The sequence below is a fragment of the Mus caroli genome, unplaced genomic scaffold (genome assembly GCF_978045245.1).
Source record: "Mus caroli unplaced genomic scaffold, Mus_caroli_1 scaffold_2, whole genome shotgun sequence".
NCBI classification, from domain to species: domain Eukaryota; kingdom Metazoa; phylum Chordata; class Mammalia; order Rodentia; family Muridae; genus Mus; species Mus caroli.
The window spans coordinates 169785333-169806682 of NW_028227257.1; the positions used below are offsets into that span (position 1 = coordinate 169785333).

General features: G+C 44.7%; 1 protein-coding gene across 1 annotated transcript in view; it reads right to left on the reverse strand.

Annotated features, from left to right (window-relative positions):
- LOC147005975 (TBC1 domain family member 1-like) overlaps positions 1-21350 on the reverse strand; it is a 38973-nt gene that overhangs the window by 14845 nt on the left and 2778 nt on the right. The window contains exon 2 of the mRNA XM_085835188.1: positions 6307-6746. Within this exon, the coding sequence (XP_085691314.1) occupies positions 6307-6642 (336 nt within the window). The 5' untranslated portion in view covers positions 6643-6746. The remainder of the gene's footprint in view (positions 1-6306; positions 6747-21350) is intronic.

Genomic DNA, 21350 nt, shown 5'->3' on the forward strand with positions numbered 1-21350 from the left:
ATTAATCTTTGAACAAGCCACTCAGGAGTGCAGAAGTGCAATAGCGCCGAGGAAAAACAAGGGATTGTCAGAATGGCTTAGAATATGTAGAGAGATTGGTGGACCATTGAGTAACTCTGGGCTCGCCGCAGCCATTTTACAGGCACAAAGGCGACCTCCCCCTACGGGGGGCAGCAGTCACACCTGCTTCAACTGTGGGAAATCAGGGCATCTCGCAAAAGATTGCCGGGCACCTAAGCAAAACCAGAGAACTCTTACCCTATGTTCCCGATGTGGAAAGGGTTACCATCCAGTCAGTCAATGCAGATCAACTAGAGACATTAAAGGCAACCTCCTCCCGCCTGCTATCCCTGTTAGACAGGAGCCAAAAAACGGGCCTGCGGGCCCCCGGCCCCGGGGCCCTCAAAAATACGGGACCCAATTCGCTGGGACCAGTTCCCTGAGCGAGGAGGCAGATCAAGCCAAGGCACAAGAATGGACTTGTGCGCCACCACCTCAATCTTATTAACACCTCAGATGGGGGTTCAACCTGTCCCTGCCATGCCCTTAGGGCCTCCCATACCGGACAACGCGGTGGGACTTATCATTGGCCGTGGTGCCCTTACCGCATGCGGACTAATAGTCCATCCAGGCATAACAGATAATCAACACATCCCAAATATGCAGATTCTATGCTCCAGCCCTCATGGTGTATTTTCTATTAAAAAAGGGGACAGGATTGCTCAGCTCCTCCTCCTCCCGCTGCTGGGAGAATTACCCAATCAAGATAAAAAACTTATGGGATCTTCAGAAATGGATTCGGCCTATTTGACATTGTCACTTGATTCGCGCCCGAAATTAATCCTTAACATAAATGGTAAAAATTTTGAGGGCATTCTTGACACCGGAGCTGATAAGAGTATTATTTCCACACATTGGTGGCCTAAAGCTTGGCCAGTGACAAAATCTTCTCATTCTTTACAAGGCCTGGGGTATCAATCCAGTCCAGACATTAGTACCAACCGGCTGGTCTGGACGTCACCAGAGGGTTTAAAAGGATGCTTTTCCCCCTACGTTCTACCCCTACCTGTAAATCTCTGGGGGAGAGATGTCATGACAGATTTAGGACTGACTCTGACCAATGATTATTCATTACGTCTTAGAGAAATGATGGAGAAAATGGGTTATCAAGAAGGCCAGGGTTTGGGACGCCATGAACAAGGCGAACCGCACCCAATCTCACACAAGGCCAATAAGGACAGAGCAGGCCTGGGTTTTTCCTAGGCGCCACTGAGGCAGTACGACCTATACCATGGAAAACGGAGGATCCTGTGTGGGTTCCTCAGTGGCCGCTAACCTCCGAGAAATTGAGCGTTGTAACACAAATTATTGCAGAACAACTAAAACTCGGCCATATTGAACCCTCTACTTCCCCCTGGAACACCCCCATATTTGTAATAAAGAAAAAGTCTGGCAAATGGCGTCTGTTACATGATTTAAGAGCTATAAATGGACAGATGTCCCTGTTAGGGCCTGTACAGAGAGGATTACCTATGCTGTCCGCCCTTCCTAAGGGCTGGAACATCCTCATTATAGACATCAGAGATTGCTTTTTTTCCATACCGTTACACCCTGCGGATAGACCTCGCTTTGCCTTTAGTGTCCCCTCTATCAATCATACAGAGCCAGATAAGAGGTATCAATGGAGAGTCTTGCCCCAAGGGATGGCCAATAGCCCTACTATCTGCCAACTGTATGTAGACCAAGCACTCGCCCCGATAAAGAGACAATTTCCACAAATAGTGTCTATCCATTACATGGATGACGTCCTGCTTTGCCATAAGAATCCATCTGTACTGCAACAGGTTTTTCCTGTGTTACAGAAAACATTAGAGCAATGGGGGCTACATATAGCCACTGAAAAGGTGCAATTGGCAGACTCTGGACAGTTTCTAGGTTCTTTTATACAGCCCAACATTATTAAGCCACAAAAAATAGAAATCAGGATGGATAATTTACATACTTTAAATGACTTTCAAAAATTGTTGGGAGATATCAATTGGCTTAGACCTTTTTTAAAAATCCCTTCAACAGAATTGAAACCCCTGTTTGATATCTTGGAAGGGGATTCTCATATCACCTCTCCTAGAAAATTGAATCCTTTGGCAGTGGAGGCACTTAATAAAGTAGAAAAAGCAATAAGTCAAGCGCAGCTTGTTAGAATAGATTATTCCAAGCCGGTTTTGTTATGTATCTTGGACACTCGAGGCTTACCAACTGCTGTCATTTGGCAAGAGGGGCCCCTATGCTGGGTTCATCCACAAGCCTCCCCTGCAAAGATTATCGATTGGTATCCGGCCGCAGTAGCACAATTAGCATTAAAGGGATTAAAAATGACAATCAAATACTTCGGCCTTGAACCTAATATCATTGTCATTCCCTATACCCCTAATCAAATACAGGTGTTAGCTGCTGCTTCTAATGATTGGTCCATTCTATGTGTCACATTTAGTGGAAAATTTGATAATCATTATCCAAAGCACCCATTGTTACACTTTGCCCTGACCCATCCATTAGTTTTTCCCAAAGTAACAAGTCATTCCCCACTTAAAAATGGTCTTGTAATTTATACAGATGGCTCCAAAACCGGGCAAGGGGCCTATGTAGTTAATAACATTACCCATATCAGACAATATTCGGAGGTTTCCCCTCAAATTGTTGAGTGTTTGATAGTATTAGAAGTTTTACAGCAATTTGATTGCCCGCTCAATATTATTTCTGATTCCTTGTATGTGGTTAATGCAGTTCGCCTGCTAGAAACTGCGGGCCTAATAAAACCTTCTAGTAGGGTAGCACAAACCTTTGAACAGATTAGAAACCTTCTATTACAAAGAAAACATCCCTTTTATATCGTACATATGAGAGCCCATTCTGGACTCCCTGGCCCCATGACAGAGGGTAATGAGCTGACAGATCAGGCTACGCGACTTGTGGCCACAGCACTATCCTCACCACTAGAGGCCGCCAAAAATTTTCATAGTAAGTTTCATGTTACCTCTGAAACACTTCGCCGGCGCTTCTCTTTAACAAGGAAAGAAGCCCGCGAGATAGTCACACAGTGCCAAAACTGTTGTCAGTTTCTGCCCACACCTCATTATGGTGTCAATCCGAGGGGACTCTCCCCCCTACAAGTTTGGCAGATGGATGTCACTCATATCGCATCTTTTGGTAAGACGCAATACGTTCATGTGTCTATTGACACTTGTTCTGGTGTGTTATTTGCAACTCCACTTTCAGGAGAAAGGACATCTCATGTAATTCAACATTGCCTCGAGGCCTGGAGTGCCTGGGGTAGACCAAAATGTCTTAAGACAGACAATGGACCTGCTTATACCTCAAATAAATTCAAACAATTCTGTGCACAAATGCAGGTGACCCATATCACTGGACTTCCTTATAACCCTCAAGGACAAGGCATCATTGAAAGAGCTCATCGAACGCTCAAATCCTATTTATTTAAACAGAAAGGGGGAGCGATAACAGAGTTGCCCCCTGGCCCAAGAGTGGCACTATCCATGGCACTCTTTACTCTAAATTTCTTAAACCTGGACGATGCAGGAAGGAGCGCTGCAGAGCGCCACTGCTCGGAACCAAAGAGACCAAAAGAATTGGTAAAATGGAAGGATGTGTTAACAAATCAATGGAAAGGCCCGGATCCTATCCTAATAAGATCCAGGGGAGCTGTTTGTGTCTTTCCACAGAGTGAACAAAATCCTTTTTGGATCCCGGAGCGGCTAACACGAAGTATAAACCAAGAAGATGATCATTCTCCTGACCTTTCTGTGGATAACCCTAGCGCCAACAATAAGGACACATGAGTTTCGATGGGGAATCATGTCAACCTTCCCACTTCCAATGCCGGTGATGTATAACGCCCAAGTTTTCCCTCGCTTGTTTACTACTGATAAAGAATTAGGCCTTCCGTTTTTGCCCTGGGATTCTCAAATAGAACGAGTAGTGGATAATAGAACTCACTACCTTCTGGGTAGCCTATGCTTTAGCATCAATGGGACGGTGCCCAGTTATATTGGGTTACATACTCAATCTATGTCAAATATTATTAATGGATGGACAAATGCTACACATTGGGGCGGGAATTTTACAGAATTATTTGGAACCTGGCCCCGGGCTAATTATTCTGAAGGTCTCAGACAACCAAAGTTGACCCCGTTCTGCCATGCAAAGGAGGACTCGCATTCCCCTTTGCCTTGGTCAGGATGCCAATCTCGAATGGTGGGAAAAATTAGAGATTATTTTTCCATTTCCCCACCCTTATTAGATAACACAGGAAATGTTGTAAGCATCAATGAAGAAGAAAACTTGGGTTCTTCGGGGAGCCCTTTTGACCTTTGGATCTTGTGTGGCATTAATGGTAGTTGCACAGACTTGTCTCCTGTATCCATGCTTCTGGGAGGGAAGGTAGAGAAGGGAAGTCTGAGCTTCCCCTTAAATAAATCCAATAAGCATGGCATTCAGAGCACAATAATCCGCAAACCTATTATATCCTATTCCCCCGCACCAATATGCGTATGGCCCCCTTTTCTTTAGATTGTTAGTAATGCTTCCTTGCCAAGTAATTCCGATAAGCTTGATTGTATGATGCAGCCATGTTATTATGTTCTGTGCTGGAATGCTTCTGAGTTCCCCTTGGCCCTGGTAGCACGCCTGCCCCGATTTGTGCCTGTTCCTGTGGAGGCCCCAAGTTCAATGGCATTATTCAGAGAAAGGAGAGATTTTGGAATTTCTGCCGTAATTGTGGGCATCATCGCAGCCACCGCTGTAACAGCATCGGTTACTGCTTCGGCCCTGATCCTTTCGGGCACGGTGCAGTCGGCTGCCACCATAAATAAATTGTCCTCTACGGTGACCACGGCCATGGAGGCTGGACATCTAGCTTATACCTAGATTCAAGGCAGGTTATTGCTAGTGAATCAACGCATAGATTTAGTCCAAGAGCAATTAGATGTTTTGTGGCAAGTTGCCCAATTAGGGTGCGAAAGAAGATTGCCAGGTCTTTGTGTGACCTCTGTACAGTATGACAATTTCACACGGGCTGCTAATCTTTCTAAAGCTTTATCCCAGCATTTGTTACAGAATTGGACAGTTGAATTTGACCAGACCCTGCGGGAACTCCGAACAGCGATATTACAAATCAACTCCACCCGCCTAGACCTGTCCCTCACCAAAGGACTCGCCTCCTGGATTTCTTCAGCATTTTCTTATTTTAAAGAGTGGGTGGGGGTGGGAATGTTTGGAGCATTTTTCTGCCTCGGACTGGGCTTTATGCTTTGGCTAATTTGCAAAATTTATAGAGAGAAAAAATTATGATAACTCAGGCACTCATGGCCTTAGAGCATGGAAGGTCAGCGGAAGTCTGGCTTGCGGCACTAAAACGGCAGTAGATGTTAGCAGCCGGTCGCCGGCCAGGCAGCTCTTGCACCCTCAGCATCTCTATGCGTCGCACGAGGATGAGTGCCCGGTTTGAGCAGCCCATGAGGGTTGTTGAGCTAAGCATCGCACAGAGAGATACCCCCGCTCTCTCTGGGAAGCATGCCGTCTTGAAAAGGGTTGCCTGTCCTAGTGTCCCTTCCTCAAGAAAAACGACAGAGAGATCGGTCAGGAGTATGTCGGGTCCCACCTAGAGCCTAGACAAGACCCCTGCACATATCTTTTGTTTTTAAATTATCTCTGGGGATTCGGCCTCTACTTCCGCCCTCCTTGAATGGGTGGCTGGCTTGCCTTTGTATAGAAAAGGGGGAGATGTGGGGCGCCACCCCACATCGTCGCCATTATAAGATGGCGCCGACATCGCCTGCCTCTGGAGATGAACAAGTGATCCGCGCATGTGCTGGCATTAACCGTTCATGGTGCCAGGTGCCCGCCTGACAACGTCACCTCGGGTGACAAGAATTTGGCCTATAGGGAATCGCCACGTCCGAGGCGAGAGAAATCTCCTATTTAAGGGAGGCGGTTTTCGGGCTTGGGGTCTCCGCCTTGAGAAGCTGATGCTCTCCCTCTCAAGACGCATTAAAGCTTGCCACAGAAGGATCCTGTTTGTGTGCCGCGTTGTTTCTTGCTGGCGGGAAAATTAGCGCGGGACAATTTCCTACTTAAAATTGTGTTGAAACATATTGCTTTAACATCCCTCTTGAACCTCTTTGAACCTCTTTTATATAACTATATTCTGCAACGAAAGGGTGTCTACAAACATGGATGTGTAAGACAGATTTTTCAGACCTCAAGCTGCAAAAAACCGACAGATTTTACCGTGAACAGCATAGTTCGGTTCTCCTCCATGTCTGTGGGCTGAACCACTTTGTGCCCACCGATGAGGTGGTTCTCAATGTCATTGTTAAAGGAGCTAAAGGTGCTACTGCGGAGGCTAGCGTCCTGGAACTCCTTCCTGAAGGCCAGCGAGCGAAGTCCAGGCTGTGAGAAGGATTTGCGCATGGGCCTGGGGCCAGGCGATGATGCCTGCCAGGTGGGCTCTTCCCAGTCCATTCTGCGACCGCATCTCACATGGTTGAACTCCTGGATACACTCCTCGATCAGTGCGGGTGGGGCCTTCTTGTGAGTCACGGTCACCGGGCCACAGAAGAGCATCTCCAACTTTTTGGCAAAGGTGTCATCTAACTCGGAGGGGAACACAGCTCTTCCTGGCAGGCAATCTTCCAGGCCTGTTGGATGGAGATGATGATCTCAGGCACCTGTGCAAAAGAGGGTGTGGTTAGAGACACCTGGCAGCAGTGGGACCAAACACCAAGGTCACAACTCAGAACCACAGCTTCCAGAGCAGGGAACCCTGGCTGACAGAGGGGCTGGGCTGTACTGGCTCACAGATCACAGCACTCTCTAAGGTTAAATGACCAGCCCCAGGGCGGGCTTACATTGTAACCCCTAAGATCCTCAAGGCATCTCCACTGGGCTTTGTCTCTGATACAGTTACCTAAACATACTAGCTCACTCTGAAGAGTCTAATGTCCTTAGAAAAGCCTTCCTCAGTATGTGGTGAGGCAAAAGGCTCTTACACTTACTGAAATTACAGCACCAATGTTCTTTTCCTTGGCAACTAACAAGTTATGACTTGATCCTGTATTTCCTAATGTGGATTGATAAAATGACAGAGAACCCATGCCTACTGCCACAGTAAACCACTGAGGCTTCTCACAAACAGCTTTGCTTTCCCAATGTAAACATCTCAGAGGAGAGGCTCTCCCACCCTTTGGCATCCCTGCTACTCCATCTTGTCCACTTATGCTAGGTTCTCCTCAGCAGCTTCAGATATAAGAGGGGTGGGACACCACAGGGAATCAACCCGAGCCAAGTGACCAGCAGCCACAGCACTTGTGTCATGGTTTGCAAGAACCCTGGACTTGTTGGCATGGGCTTAATCTTCTGACTGCCGGGCCAGTTTCTGCTTTGACTGGACATATATTTGGACCAGTATTTCCCATTTTTCTATGTCTAAGGCTTCCGGTTGATGCCCAAACACCTATAGGCCCCTGTTTATTTAACATCCTAACCAGAAAATTCCAATCCCTTTTTCCAATTCAGGTAAAAATTCCAACCAGTGTGCACTGTAAAGAAAGATGACTCCAGTTCATTTGAAAGCAAGCTTGTATTCTGTGCCACAAAGACCCGCTGAAGAGTCAAAGTTATCTTCAGAGATATATTTTTAAAATATGATTCCAAGTCTGGAGAGTTGGCTCAGCAGGTAAGGGCACTTATGCTCTTTCAGAAAACCAGGGTTCAATTCCCAGCAGCATCATGGTGGCTGACCACCATCTATAATAACTCTCTTCTGGTCTCCTTGGGTACTGCATGCATGAAGTACACAAGCATATGTGTAGGAAACACACACACACACAATCTTTTTTAAAAAATATAATTACTGAAACACAGATTTAAATATTTAAAAGCTGTATTTTTTGCTGGTCAAGGTAGCAGAGGCCTTTAATCCCAGCACTGGGGAGAGAGACACAGGTGGGTCTCTGTAACTTTTAGGCCAGCCTCATCTACATAGGGTGCCAGAACAACCAGGAGTACACAGAGATACTGCCTCAAAAGCAAACAAACAAACAAATGGCTAGATTTTAAAATAGGGTGCAAGTGCAGGGGGCGCTGGGTACATTCTTTGGTGTGCACGTGGAGGTCAGAGACAACCTGTGGCCTCAGTTCTTTCTCTCCATCAAGTGACCCAGGGACAGAACTCAAGCCCTTAGCTTTGTCAGCAGGTGTCCACACCAGCTGAGCCATCTTGATAGTCCAAGGCCAAGGTTTTGCCTGGTAATCCTGTCTGCATGAGGACTTTACATGCTCTTCCTATAGCTCATTCCAGACTGCAAATCACTGTGTACATCGTGTGGCAGCCTAGAAACGGCTATGGAGAGAAGATATTACAAAGAAAAGAAACAGCGGGAAGTCTAAGCTACAGCCACAACGTTGCTAATGACTCACAGGATCAAAGCAAAAAACAAAAGCCATGGCTTCTCTCTGGGGAAGAGAGGCTTACAGGATCAGAAACACCCAAGATTTCCTAGGGAAAAGTTAGTTCTGCACAGTAAAAATGGTGCTCCTTCAAATCAAAATTGCCGAATTATACTTTGGAAGTGTTACCACTTTCTTAGTGATGGTGTGAGACTATTTTATAGGAGTCACATATTTCCCAATTAACTGTTCTTTCTGAGCAGAAAAATGCAGCTTATTCCATCTTCTGAAGTCTGCAAAAATATCCAATTTTTCCATACATTACACCTTCCAATACCTCAAGAATGCAATGATGTTTTTCATCGTGTTTCAAAGAGGGGGAAAGTGTATGAAGCCATATGAACTAACAGCAACTCAGCAATGAATGGAACAGATACAGACCAAGGCACTCAAGTGACCCCTTCATTCCGGGGTCAGAAGGAGCTGAGGAGCACACCACACCCTGGTCAGAGTTCAGGCTGCCACTGTTTTCCTAACTACACATTTCTCCAGTGATTTGATTAGAATAAAAGACAGAGAGACTTCACTCAAAGACCAAGGCCCATCTCTCCTTGCTCTGGTGGGCCTCACTATTTAGACATCAATTTACTCTCAAGCCTCCTGCCACTCAACATCAGGAAGGTACATGTACAATGGAAGTAAAGTAGACCAGCTCCTGCAGGAGAAGGGGTTGAGGGGAGCTGGAGGTGGGATGCAGGGAGGGGTGCAACAGAAGGGAACAAAGGGGTCCTGGAAGACTGAAGGGACTAGAGAAGAGCAGACAGTGAGGCAGGACGGAGGCAAGGCAAGGGTGAAGTGAAGATGTCTTAAAGTCAGGGAGACCAGTCACATGAAAGTAGGCCGGTTGGAGCTTGAAGCTCACAGATACGTAAAAGGAGGGTTGTCTATATTAAGCCCACAATAAACACAACCAAAAAACAGCCTGTATGGGCTATAGGAACATATATATCACGTGACAATGACTCCTGCCAAAACAAACAAAGACCTTTTTGGGACAAATGAACTGGAGAATTATTCCCTCTGATAAGATCTGGTACTTTGAATGAAAATCTTGCCTAGTTCAGTCAGAGGGCTAAGAGCTACTTCATTCCTGTTTGCAGATAATCCGATAGAGCAAATCCAACTAACAGAGCCGAGGAAAGGAGCTGAGAATGTTTCCCCGGAATAAATAAATCTAACAAGGATTTGGGTTTGGTTGGAGTTTCTGATACTATGGGAACCACGACAAAAATGTTAGGAAATTAAGACAATTGTCCCAAATTAAGGAAGCAGGCCTGTTTAGGTGTAGAGGATCCTCATACTAATGGCTGCACAGTAAAGGCAGGTTTTGGTGCAGGCACAAGTCAGTACTAATTCATAGAGAGGGAAAACGATATTTAAGAATCAGGGATACGTCTGTAAATAAAGCCCCTATTCAAGCACTTGGGGCGGCTTTGGAAGGATTTGGGGATTTTAAGGGATTATAAGCACACTGTAACTGTAATTTTTTTCACAAAGATTTAGGAAGGCACTTCTGAAATCATCTTTAGAATAAAGAAAAGGCACTTTTATTTTGCATTACCGGTTTGCTGGCTGTTAACATATAGCTATTTAACAACTCTTTAAAAATCTAAAGTCTCCAGCGTCTGCTTCCTGTACACGGCCTGCAGTGACCAGTGAAGATGGTTCCCTCCTCTCTTAGCCAAAAAACCCTACAAAATCCTGAAAGTCAAGAGGTTCAAACCTCTGTGTTCACTTTATGAACACCCACAAAACTACCCAGGCTATGAAGGGTATATATGTCCAAAAAGCCAGCAAGTAACTGAACAAAGTCACTTTAAAGAAGCAATGTGTCATTCCAGTGGGATGATGTAGGTGGGCTCAGTGGGGCTGGTACAGGGTTGCCGAATTTCTGCTGTACATGCCTAAGTAAGTACTGTTGGCCTTAAGGATTTACTTGAGGTGAACAGGCACCTGAGACACTCCAATGAACTCAGAGCTCAGGGACAGAGTAACCCACACATGAGTTGCCCTGCCACAGAGATGGTCCTCCCTGGAAAGAATAAACTGCTCCAAACCTAGAAGAGGAGGCTGCACAGAAGGAAGAGACAAAGACACCCAGAAGAAACAAAAACTTACAACACTGAAATGAATCCAGCATAAAATAAGCACAGCTAAAAGTTGGTTTAGAAAAAAAAAAAGCCATTACTGTCTCTATTTAAAACAATAATGACTTTCCCAATTACATAACAGGGAAACCACTTTGAAACTGCAAAAAAGGAGACAGGAAATAAAGCTTTGTCCCTCAGAGGAAATGTTTCATATTGTTAAAAAAAAGTAATAGAAAAATAGTCTGCTGATAGTAAGAATTAGCTTAGTGATTGTTTGTTGATCATAAGGGAGAATCTACATTAAATCAAGTTCTCCCTCACCACACCCTCTATGTCTTTCATTTCAAACAAAACTGCTGACAGCATCTTCTCAGGTCTCCATACATTATTTAACAGGAAAACCAAAACTAGCCCCCACTCTCCATACATAACAACCATGACCGCTCACCTTGTGCACTAGTTCCTGCTCACACTATGAAACCCAACTACAAAGGCCTCAATACACCTCCTCCAGCGACTCCCTGTGACCCTACAGGGCTCCCAGCCAGGGAAATAAGATGCACATATGTTATCTCTAGCTAGATACCAGAACACAAAGCTAACTGCTACATAGCACAGAGAGTGATCCTATGTTAGGGCCATCCTGTCTGTCCCCGCTTCCCCGGGTCAATCAGTACCTCAGTGCTTAGCATTAACCAAAGGACTCAGTCCATCTCCCAAACGAGTCTAAGCAAGCTCACTGGCTGGCCAGAAGCATGTGGCAGGGATAATGATAATGAGTGCACCTCAACCCAGAGCCATGTACCCTCATTTATAGCTGCCTTATCTTTCTATCCCCAACACCTTTGTCTTCTGTCACATGTGAAAGAGAAACAGTACACAGTGTTCCTACTTTTGAAATGGCAAATTCTATCAGTAGCTTCTACATCCCAGGAAGATGCAGAATATGTTTGTACAAACAGAAAACCCAGAGTCATTAAAAAAAAAAATGTCAGGGAAGTTCTCGGCAACTGTCCACCACGCCAACACTGGCCCTCAAACTTATAAACGAGAGATGAGAAACACTTTAATGGCTGTCTCCTAAGAAGTCGGAGTTATGAAAAAGAAGAGTAAAATGTACCATTTATGAGGTAAATGTGTGGCTACAGCCGGGAGATGATGGTGCACGCCTTTAATCCCAGCACTTGGGAGGCAGCAGCAGGCGGATTTCTGAATTCCAGGCCAGCCTGGTCTACAAAGTGAGTTCCAGGACAGCCAGGGCTACACAGAGAAGCCCTGTCTCGAAAAACCAAAACCAAAACGAAAAACAACAACAACAAAAAACAAACTGTGGCTACAGGTGACTCAGTAAAGTTAAGTGTGGGCCAGGGGAGACAATTTAGTGGTAAAGTGCTCACTATACAATCACACCTGAGTTTAGATCCCCAACTCCTGTGCAAACAGCAGGTATGGCAGCATGTGCCTATGACTGGGCCTGACTGGCTGACCCTAAGGTGAGGCTTTTCCGTCACAGGAACGTCTCCTCTGTGCAAGGCTAAGCCAATCAATTTATTTGAGACTTCAGCCAAGGATGAATGGGGCAAAAGCAGCCACACTGCAAGGTGGGTCCCCAACCACACTGTGCGTTGAGTTCCAACCACATTTCACAGACGTGGGCAAACTGTCAGTGACAGAGCTACCAAGAGCTACACAGGGAGAAGACTGAGCCCAGGAGAATAACTGACCAAGGTGGGCACCATGGGCCAAGAGAATTCTCAAGAACCAAGAAAGAAACAAACAAAATCATTGTCATTTTTCAATAATCCATCCTTTAAAAAGGGGGGGGGCTGGAGGAGGCAGAGGTGAAGACAGGGTTTCTCTGTGTAGCCCTGGCTGTCCTGGACCTTGCTCTGTAGATCAGGCTGGCCTCAAACTCACAGAGATCCTCCTGCCTCTGCCTTTTGAGTGCTAAGAGAGACTAGAGGCATATGCGACCACACCCCCAAAGATGATCCACATTTAATGCATCTTCACAGAGAAGAGAAGCCCTGGAACATCAGCCACAATCCAAGCCCAGAAACAGGTAACAGGGCTTCTTTCCTCCATGTGGCTCACTGCCTATATCTCAAGGTAATTTTCTACACACACACACACAACCCACGAAAAACAAAAACTGAGTCTTGAGTTTTATTTTTTTCAAAGACTGGTGAAGCCTATCTCTTCTCAAAATTAAGTTTTACAGTATATAAAAAATGGTAGCCTAGGGAATAGGAGGAATTTGATATTCTAATAAAAATAATTTTGATACAACATTTTGTTACCATATTTAACAATACTCACTGGTGAGTCACATTCTACTGTAATTAATATCACTCAAAATAATGATGCACAGAGCATTTTCAAAAATGTATCATCTGTAGTACAGGGTGAAAATGCTAACAGAGTGAGGGACGGCAGTGGCTCCAGGCAAGGACTCAAGATAACAGAATACAGAGTGAGGGAGGGCAGTGGCTCCAGGCAAGGACTCAAGATAACAGAATACAGAGTGAGGGATGGAACTGGCTCCAGGCAAGAGGTTCATGATACAGAATTCTTGGGACTTGCTGAGTGGCAAGTGGTAAGTCCTTAGTTACTCATAATATGACACTTGCCCATACCTACAGTTATGCTAATAAGTGATTCAGGGTGGGTCCCCAGAAAGCCAGAACCAATAGAATGATATGAGGTTTAGAAATTTGGTTCTGTTTACATGCATATCTACTAGGAGTAATTATCTGGCTAAACATCCCTCACCTGTAACAGCTCCACAGGTTCACTAAAGGTGTAAAACTATAACATAGTTATTGGTAAAGTTTTGTATAAACCCAATAAATATTTTATCTTCTGTCCTAGAACCTATAATAAATAGTTTCTTTTTAGAAAGAAACAAAGAAAGAGAGAGAGAGAGAGAGAGAGAGAGAGAGGAAGGAAGGAAGGAAGGAAGGAAAGAAATTTGGTTCCATCATAACCTCTTAACTGGGCAAAGGTTGCAACCAAGTTAATTAATGAACTAGTAACACTTTATTAATATAACCTACAAAAATTTCCCCCAAAACAATGGTTCCAGAGGCTCCCCATTTGGTGAACACAGAGATGGAACATCCAAAGGGCATGGGAACCCAGGCACGTGGGACAGAACAGTCTCTTCCCTAATGGAAACCTTGGTCTATTTATTTCTTCCATCTGGCTCCTCCCCAGATGCATCTTTGTTAAACGGGAAAATATAAGAAAAGAATTTTCTGAACTGCTTGTGCCACTAGCAATTCACTGAATACAGAATAGGTGGGAGTGAACCTGATGGTAGTGGTTAGAAGGGAATCCTGGGGCTTACAAATGGCCGTGCAGTGGATATAGTGCTGTGGGACTGGGCCCTGAGGGGCATACAGTGCTGTAGGACTGAGCCCTGCAGTGCATACAGTGCTGTAGGACTCAGCCCTGTAGGGCATACAGTACTGTGGGATTCAGCCCTGCAGTGCATACAGTGCTGTGGGACTGAGCCCTGCAGTGCATACAGTGCTATAGGACTCAGCCCTGTAGGGCATACATTACTGTGGGATTCAGCCCTGCAGTGCATACAGTGCTGTGGGACTCAGCCCTGCAGTGCATACAGTGCTGTGGGACTCAGCCTGCAGTAGATACAGTGCTGTGAGACTCAGCCCTGCAGTGCATACAGTGCTGTGGGACTCAGCCTGCAGTGCATACAGTGCTGTGGGACTCAGCCCTGCAGTGCATACAGTGCTGTGGGACTCAGCCCTGCAGTGCATACAGTGCTGTGAGATTCAGCCCTCCAGTGCATACAGTGCTGTGGGACTCAGCCTGCAGTGCATACAGTGCTGTGGGACTCAGCCCTGCAGTGCATACAGTGCTGTGAGACTCAGCCTGCAGTGCATACAGTGCTGTGAGACTCAGCCTGCAGTGCATACAGTGCTCAGGGGGTGGCTCAGGTAGTAAAGTGCTTGCCACCCAAGCAGGAAGACTGAGTCTCTATCCAGTGTCTTAGCAAAATTGGACATGGCAGTGAACTCCTTTCACCCCAGCACTGGGTGAAGATGGAAATATATATGTAGACAGGGGGAATCCTAGAACTCCCTGGCAAGTTAGTCTAGCCAACTGATGAGCTCCGGGCTCAGAGAGAAACTGTCTCAAAAAAACAAAGTAGAAAGACATAGAAGCTGTATTGACCTCTGGCCTGTTACACATACACCGCATAGAAAAAAAAAATGTTGAGAGTAGATCATAGTACTGTGGTTTTGTTAATACGATTACAGGAGCTGCTAATGAATCTTACTAAGTTCATTAACAATCAAAGGAATAATGTAGATTTTAGTTGGAAGTTGATGAATATAGAGATGTAATATACTGTTTTCCCCATCCAACTGCATGTATCCAACCTCTTATCCTCTGAGCCCAGATTAATGACCACTGAACTGAAGGAGTCCAGGAGAGAATTACCCCAGGAAAGAATCTGACAAAAGAAGGCTGGATAGACTCAAGGGCTGGGGGGCAAGGAACAAGGGACCTGGAGGCTGATACAACCACATACTCCCTGTACAGCAAGACAACTCAAAACTAGCTAGGAACAACATGGCTGACTAAAATCTCCAGAGGTCTTAGCAATAAGGTCCTTTGTTGTATTTATAATGACATCTCCATGTCCTTAGCTTTACAAAACTGTCTGCTCACATCATGCTTCTGACTTAAGATATATCTGGGAAAAACATGTTTAGAGACAGAAAAGCCTTCCATTCCTAGAATTTCCCCCATCATCCAACCAACAATAGTCAAAAATAATTCCCTGATTCCATTAACTTTAGCCCATTAAAGTGCTATTTAAAAACCCCCAAGATCTGATTCTCTTGATATCTCTTCATGTCTTCTGAAGAGAATACTCCAGTTTTCTGAAACACCATCGTTTTACTTAACTTCCCTGCTTGCTTTACTGAACACTTTGCTTTGTACTGACATTCTCAAAGTTTTATTCTGCACCTGTGCAGAGAACCTAGGGTATATGATCAACAATGTTAAGTTGTGCCTATCAGTGCCATAACCCACCATTCATCTCCCTTTGAACCATGGTGTGTGTGTGTGTGTGTGTGTGTGTGTGTGTGTGTGTGTGTGTGTTATAAGTATATGTATGACCAAAGCCATCCCTGCCATCCCAAAGTCAGCCGAAATGGAAAGCTATAACTAAAGTCTCTTACTTAAAAGGACAAAATGTAATTCCTGAAGAAAGTAAATTGTGAACAAAACTCAAGTATTTATTAGTTATAGTACCAAAATTGGCTTCCATATGCTATAAATTCATCAATGCAAGCACATTACACCTTGTTCCAAATGTTACAAGTAACAATTTAACAATTTACACTTCATTGTCCAGTTAGTCCTTGTACATAACTTAATCCAACACAGAATTGGCAGGATTTTGTGCATTTTCAACTGTCAGCCTTGTGTGTCATCTCTGACAGCTGGAATCTTTGCAACCTCCCTTCAAGAGTCTGCTGTTTGGTTGTGGTTCACATCTGAGAGTCAGGCAAGAAACTCTCACTCTAGAATGCTTTCCCATCAACTCCCTTCAAGTCTCCATCTCACCACAGATGTTGTACTGGAGATCACGTCCTGCTTGCTTTGTCTCCATGGACCCTGCAGATGCCCTTTAACATATATGGCACAAGAATGGCACCTTTTAGTTTTTCTACCTTACATGTATAAAATGGAAAATATAACAATTCACTTCAATTCACAGAGATACCTGAAAATGCTCCAGTGTGCTACAGGTAAACACTGTAGGTTAAAATGGAAACAAATAACAGAAAGGCTTCAACTTCTAGCTTTCCCTATAGTTTGGGGGGAAATGTGACCAACTATTCTTCACTCTGCTCTGTGAACACCATCTTAAAACAGAAGCCAAATTTATGACACGGTGTTATTCCTCACACCATGGTCACACAGGGTCGTGGCTGGTGAGGGAAGAAATTCGCCTACCTCTGCCTCCCAAGTGCTGAATTAAAGGCATGTGCCACCACTGCCTGGCATGGCATATGTTTTAAAGAAAATGAGAGCCTTGTTTCTCATAGTGCAGTCCCCAGACCAGCCACATCACCCAGTCACTCATTAGAAGTATTCCCATTGAGACCAAGAAAACCACAGCCACATTACCTGGGACACCCATGTGACTCATACACACTGGAATAAAGCCCCCCATGCTGGTTTTCACAGTGATTTCAGACTAGCAGAAGAGCTACAATATTTAATAACTACAACACAAGGCGCCTCACACAATGGACCAACAGCTTACAATTTGAGGGAAGATAAGCTATGGTCTCTACAGGATCCCCACTGTCCTGGGATAAAAGCTTTTCTGAAGGAGGCCACATTTCACAGGTCACCTATCCAGTCTCACCTGAGCTGATGCCCAGTGTCCCCCACCTACAAGAGACTGCAGTCCCCACACCATACATACTCCAGGCTTTCCCTGGGCAATTCTGACAAACCGAGCCCTGCCCCACCCTTCCCCTTATTCTCTACTTACCCAACGAATGATTAATCAGAGATGCCCCGGGAAAAGGGCAGAGTGGAAGGGTTTTGACAGAAGGGGAATACTAGGGTAAGTCACACAGTCTAAGATGAGTTAGTGAACTCATACAAGGAACAGAGTATGATTAACCTTGTTGTCATGATGAGGCCTGCTCTGGGCTATATTCTGCTGGAGACTGTCTTCCACTCCGGCATTTCTTCATTCTCTCTTCATAAGAACAGCCTATGCTTGAGTTATTAGCCCAAGACAATCTACATCACTACAGGCAGAGATAAAGTCTCCCCCACAGGTCTACCTAAGCATGGCTTACTCTAGCTGTGCTTAGCAGAGGCAGCACATTTCCCAAGTTCAAGGGATGGCTTGACTACTATTAAGGAGTTCTTCGCTCTTTATTAAACTTAAGCAGCCCATCTGGTCGGAGCCAGCACCGGGTCACCTTGGGCGCGGAGTCAGCAGACACCCCCAAGGTCCCTAGAGGACAGCTTCTGAGACAGACCCCCTTTCAGGCTCCAGACATCCCGGCACCTTCCCTGCCAGAGGAGAGGGGTCTGCCCTGCCCGGGAGGGCTTTGCTGGAGCACCTGGAGGAGCCAACTTGGTTCCCAGATCCCTCCGAGACTAGTCTGTGCAGGTGAGAGTGTTGGACTACAGAAGCTAACAGCTTGTGTGACAGGCCGGAGCAACACAGCTTCTGAGACAGGTCTTGTTTCAGGCTTCATCTTGTGCTAGGAGGGAGGTCTGAACGCCAGATATCTGTGTACCTTCCCTGTAAGAGGAGAGTGTGCCTGCAGAGAGTGCTCTGACCACTGAAACTCAAGAGGAGAGAGCCTGTTTCCCATGTCTGCTGATAGAGGCTAACAGAATCATGAGAGGAACAATCTCTAACCAGAGACAACTATAACAACTAACTCCAGAGATTACCAGATGGTGAAAGGCAAACATAAAAATCTTACTAATAGAAACCAAGACCACTCACCATCATCAGAACACAGCACTCCCACCTTGCCCAGTCCTGGGCACCCTCAACACACCTGACAAGCTAGACCCGGATTTAAAAGCATATCTCATGATGATGGTGGAGGACATCAAGAAGGACTTTAACAACTCACTTAAAGAAATACAGGAGAACACTGCTACAGAGTTATAAGTCCTTAAAGAAAAACAGGAAAACACACCCAAACAGGTGATGGAAATGATCAAAACAATACTAGACCTAAAAAGAGAAGTAGACACAATAAAGAAAACCCAAAGTGAGGCAACACTGGAAATAGAAACCCTAAGAAAGAAATCTGGAACCATAGATGCGAGCTAGCATCAGCAACAGAATACAACAGATGGAAGAGAGAATCTCAGGTGCAGAAGATTCCATAGAGAACATCGGCACAACAATCAAAGAAAATGCAAAATGCAAAAAGATCCTAACTCAAAACATCCAGGAAATCCAGGACACAATGAGAAGACCAAACCTACAAATAATAAGAGTAGATGGAAATGAAGATTTTCAACTTAAAGGGCCAGCAAATATTTTCAACAAAATGATAGAAGAAAACTTCCCAAACCTAAAGAAAGAGATGCCCATGAACATACAAGAAGCCTGCAGAACTCCAAATACACTGGACCAGAAAAGAAATTCCTTCTGACACATCAGAACAACAAAAGCACTAAATAAAGATAGAATATTAAAAGCAGTAAGGGGAAAAAGGTCAAGTAACATATAAAGGCAGAACTGTTAGAATTACACCAGACTACTCACCAGAGACTATGAAAGCCAGAAGAGCCTGGACAGATGTTATACAGACCCTAAGAGAACACATATGCCACCCAGGCTACTCTAGCCAACAAAACTCTCAGTTACCATAGATGGAAAAACCAAAGTATTCCACAACAAAACCAAATTCACACATTATCTAGCCCTTCAAAGGATAATAGCAGAAAAAAAATCAATGCAAGGATGAAAACAACGCCCTAGAAAAAGCAAGAAAGTAATCCCTCAACAAACCAAAAAGAAGACAGCCACAAGAACAGAATGCCAACTCTAACAACAAAAATAATAGGAAGCAACAATTACTTTTCCTTAATATCTCTTTATATCAATGGACTCAATTCACCTATAAAAAAGACATAGACTAACAGGCTGCTACACAAACAGGACCCAACATTTTGCTACTTACAGGAAACCCATCTCAGGGAAAAAGACAGACACTACCTCAGAATGAAAGGCTGGAAAACAATTTTGCAAGCAAATAGTCTGAAGAAACAAGCTGAAGTAGCCATTCTAATATCGAATAAAATCGACTTCCAGCCCAAAGTTATCAAAAAAGACAAGGAGAGACACTTCATACTCATCAAAGGTAAAATCCTCCAAGAGGAACTCTCAATTCTGAATATCTATGCTCTTAATGCAAGGGCAGCAACATTCATTAAAGAAATTTTAGTAAAGCTCAAAGAACACATTACACCTCACACAATAATAGTGGGAGACATCGACACAACACTTTCATCAATGGACAGATCGTGGTAACAGAAACTAAACAGGGACATGGTGAAATTAACAGAAGTTATGAAACAAATGGATCTAACAGATATCTGCAGAACATTTTATCCTAAAACAAAAGGATATACCTTCTTCTCAGCACCTCATGGTACCTTCTCCAAAACTGACCATATAATTGGTCACAAAACAGGCCTCAAGAGATACAAAAATATTGAAATTATCCCATGCATTCTATCAGACCACCATGGACTAAGACTGATCTTCAATAACAACATAAATAATAGAAAGCCAACATTCACGTGGAAACTGAACAACACTCTTCTCAATGAAATGTGGTACATTTATACAATGGAGTATTACTCAGCTAATAAAAAGAATGAATTTATGAAATTCCTAGGCAAATGGATGAACCTGGAGGGCATCATCCTGAGTGAGGTAACCCAATCACAAAAGAACTCACATGATATGTACTCACTGATAAGTGGATATTAGCCCAGATACTTAGAATACCCAAGATATAAGATACAATTTGTCAAACTCATAAAACTCAAGAAGAACAAAGACCAACGTGTGGACACTTTGCCCCTTCTTAGAACTGGGAACAAGACACCCATGGAAGGAGTTACAGAGACAAAGTTTGGAGCTGAGACAAAAGGATGGACCATCTAGAGACTGCCATACCCGGCGATCCGTCCCATAATCAGCCTCCATATGCTGACACCATTGCATACACTGGCAAGATTTTGCTGAAAGGACCCTGATATAGCTGTCTCTTGTGAGACTATGCCAGGGCCTAGCAAACACAAAAGTAGATGCTCACAGTTAGCTATTGAATGGATCACAGGGCCCCCAATGGAGGAGCTAGAGAAAGTACCCAAGGAGCTGGGGGGATCTGCAACCCTATAGGTGGAACAACAATTTGAACTACCCAGTACCCCCCGGAGCTTGTGTCTCTAGCTGCATATAGATCAGAAGATAGCCTAGTCGGCCATCAGTGGAAAGAGAGGCCCATTGGTTGTGCAGACTTTATATGCCTCAGTATAGGGGAACGCCAGGGCCAAGAAGTGGGAGTGGGTGGGTAGGGAAGTTGGGGGGGTGGTATGGGGGACTTTAGGGAATAGCACTGGAAATGTAAATATAGAAAATACCTAAAAAAAAACTTAAGCAGCCACTAATGAAATGTAGCATGGATAAATATAAAGAAAGAGCCTGTGCTTTAAGGCTATATCTCATGGACAAACCAACACAGGACTGACTTCAAGCAAGACTGCAACATTGCCTATAGAAACATTGGCAGCAGACAGGTGGACCCCTCCCAGGAAAGGGACTCTGAAAGTGGCCGTGCTGTGCTCTATTAACCTGAAGAGCAAGTCCAGTTGACCCCTGGCACCCAACGTGGGCTACTCCAGCCCACAGAGCACTTCTGCAGTGAACAAATACAGGCTGGGAGCCAGGACAGGACTTGCCTGAAGGCTGTGGTTAGGAGCAGCTGATTAAAGAACAAGACACACTTGTACTCTTGAACAACAAATCGCTCCAGGAAAGCAGACTGAGCACAGCCAGCAAGACAGATCATTTCAAATGCCGAGAAAGAACAATGTGGCCTTCCTTCCTCACTACCCAAGTCTAGGCTAACACCACCACCTCCTAACAGAGACACTGCAGCCCAGAGCACAGCCCAAGAAACC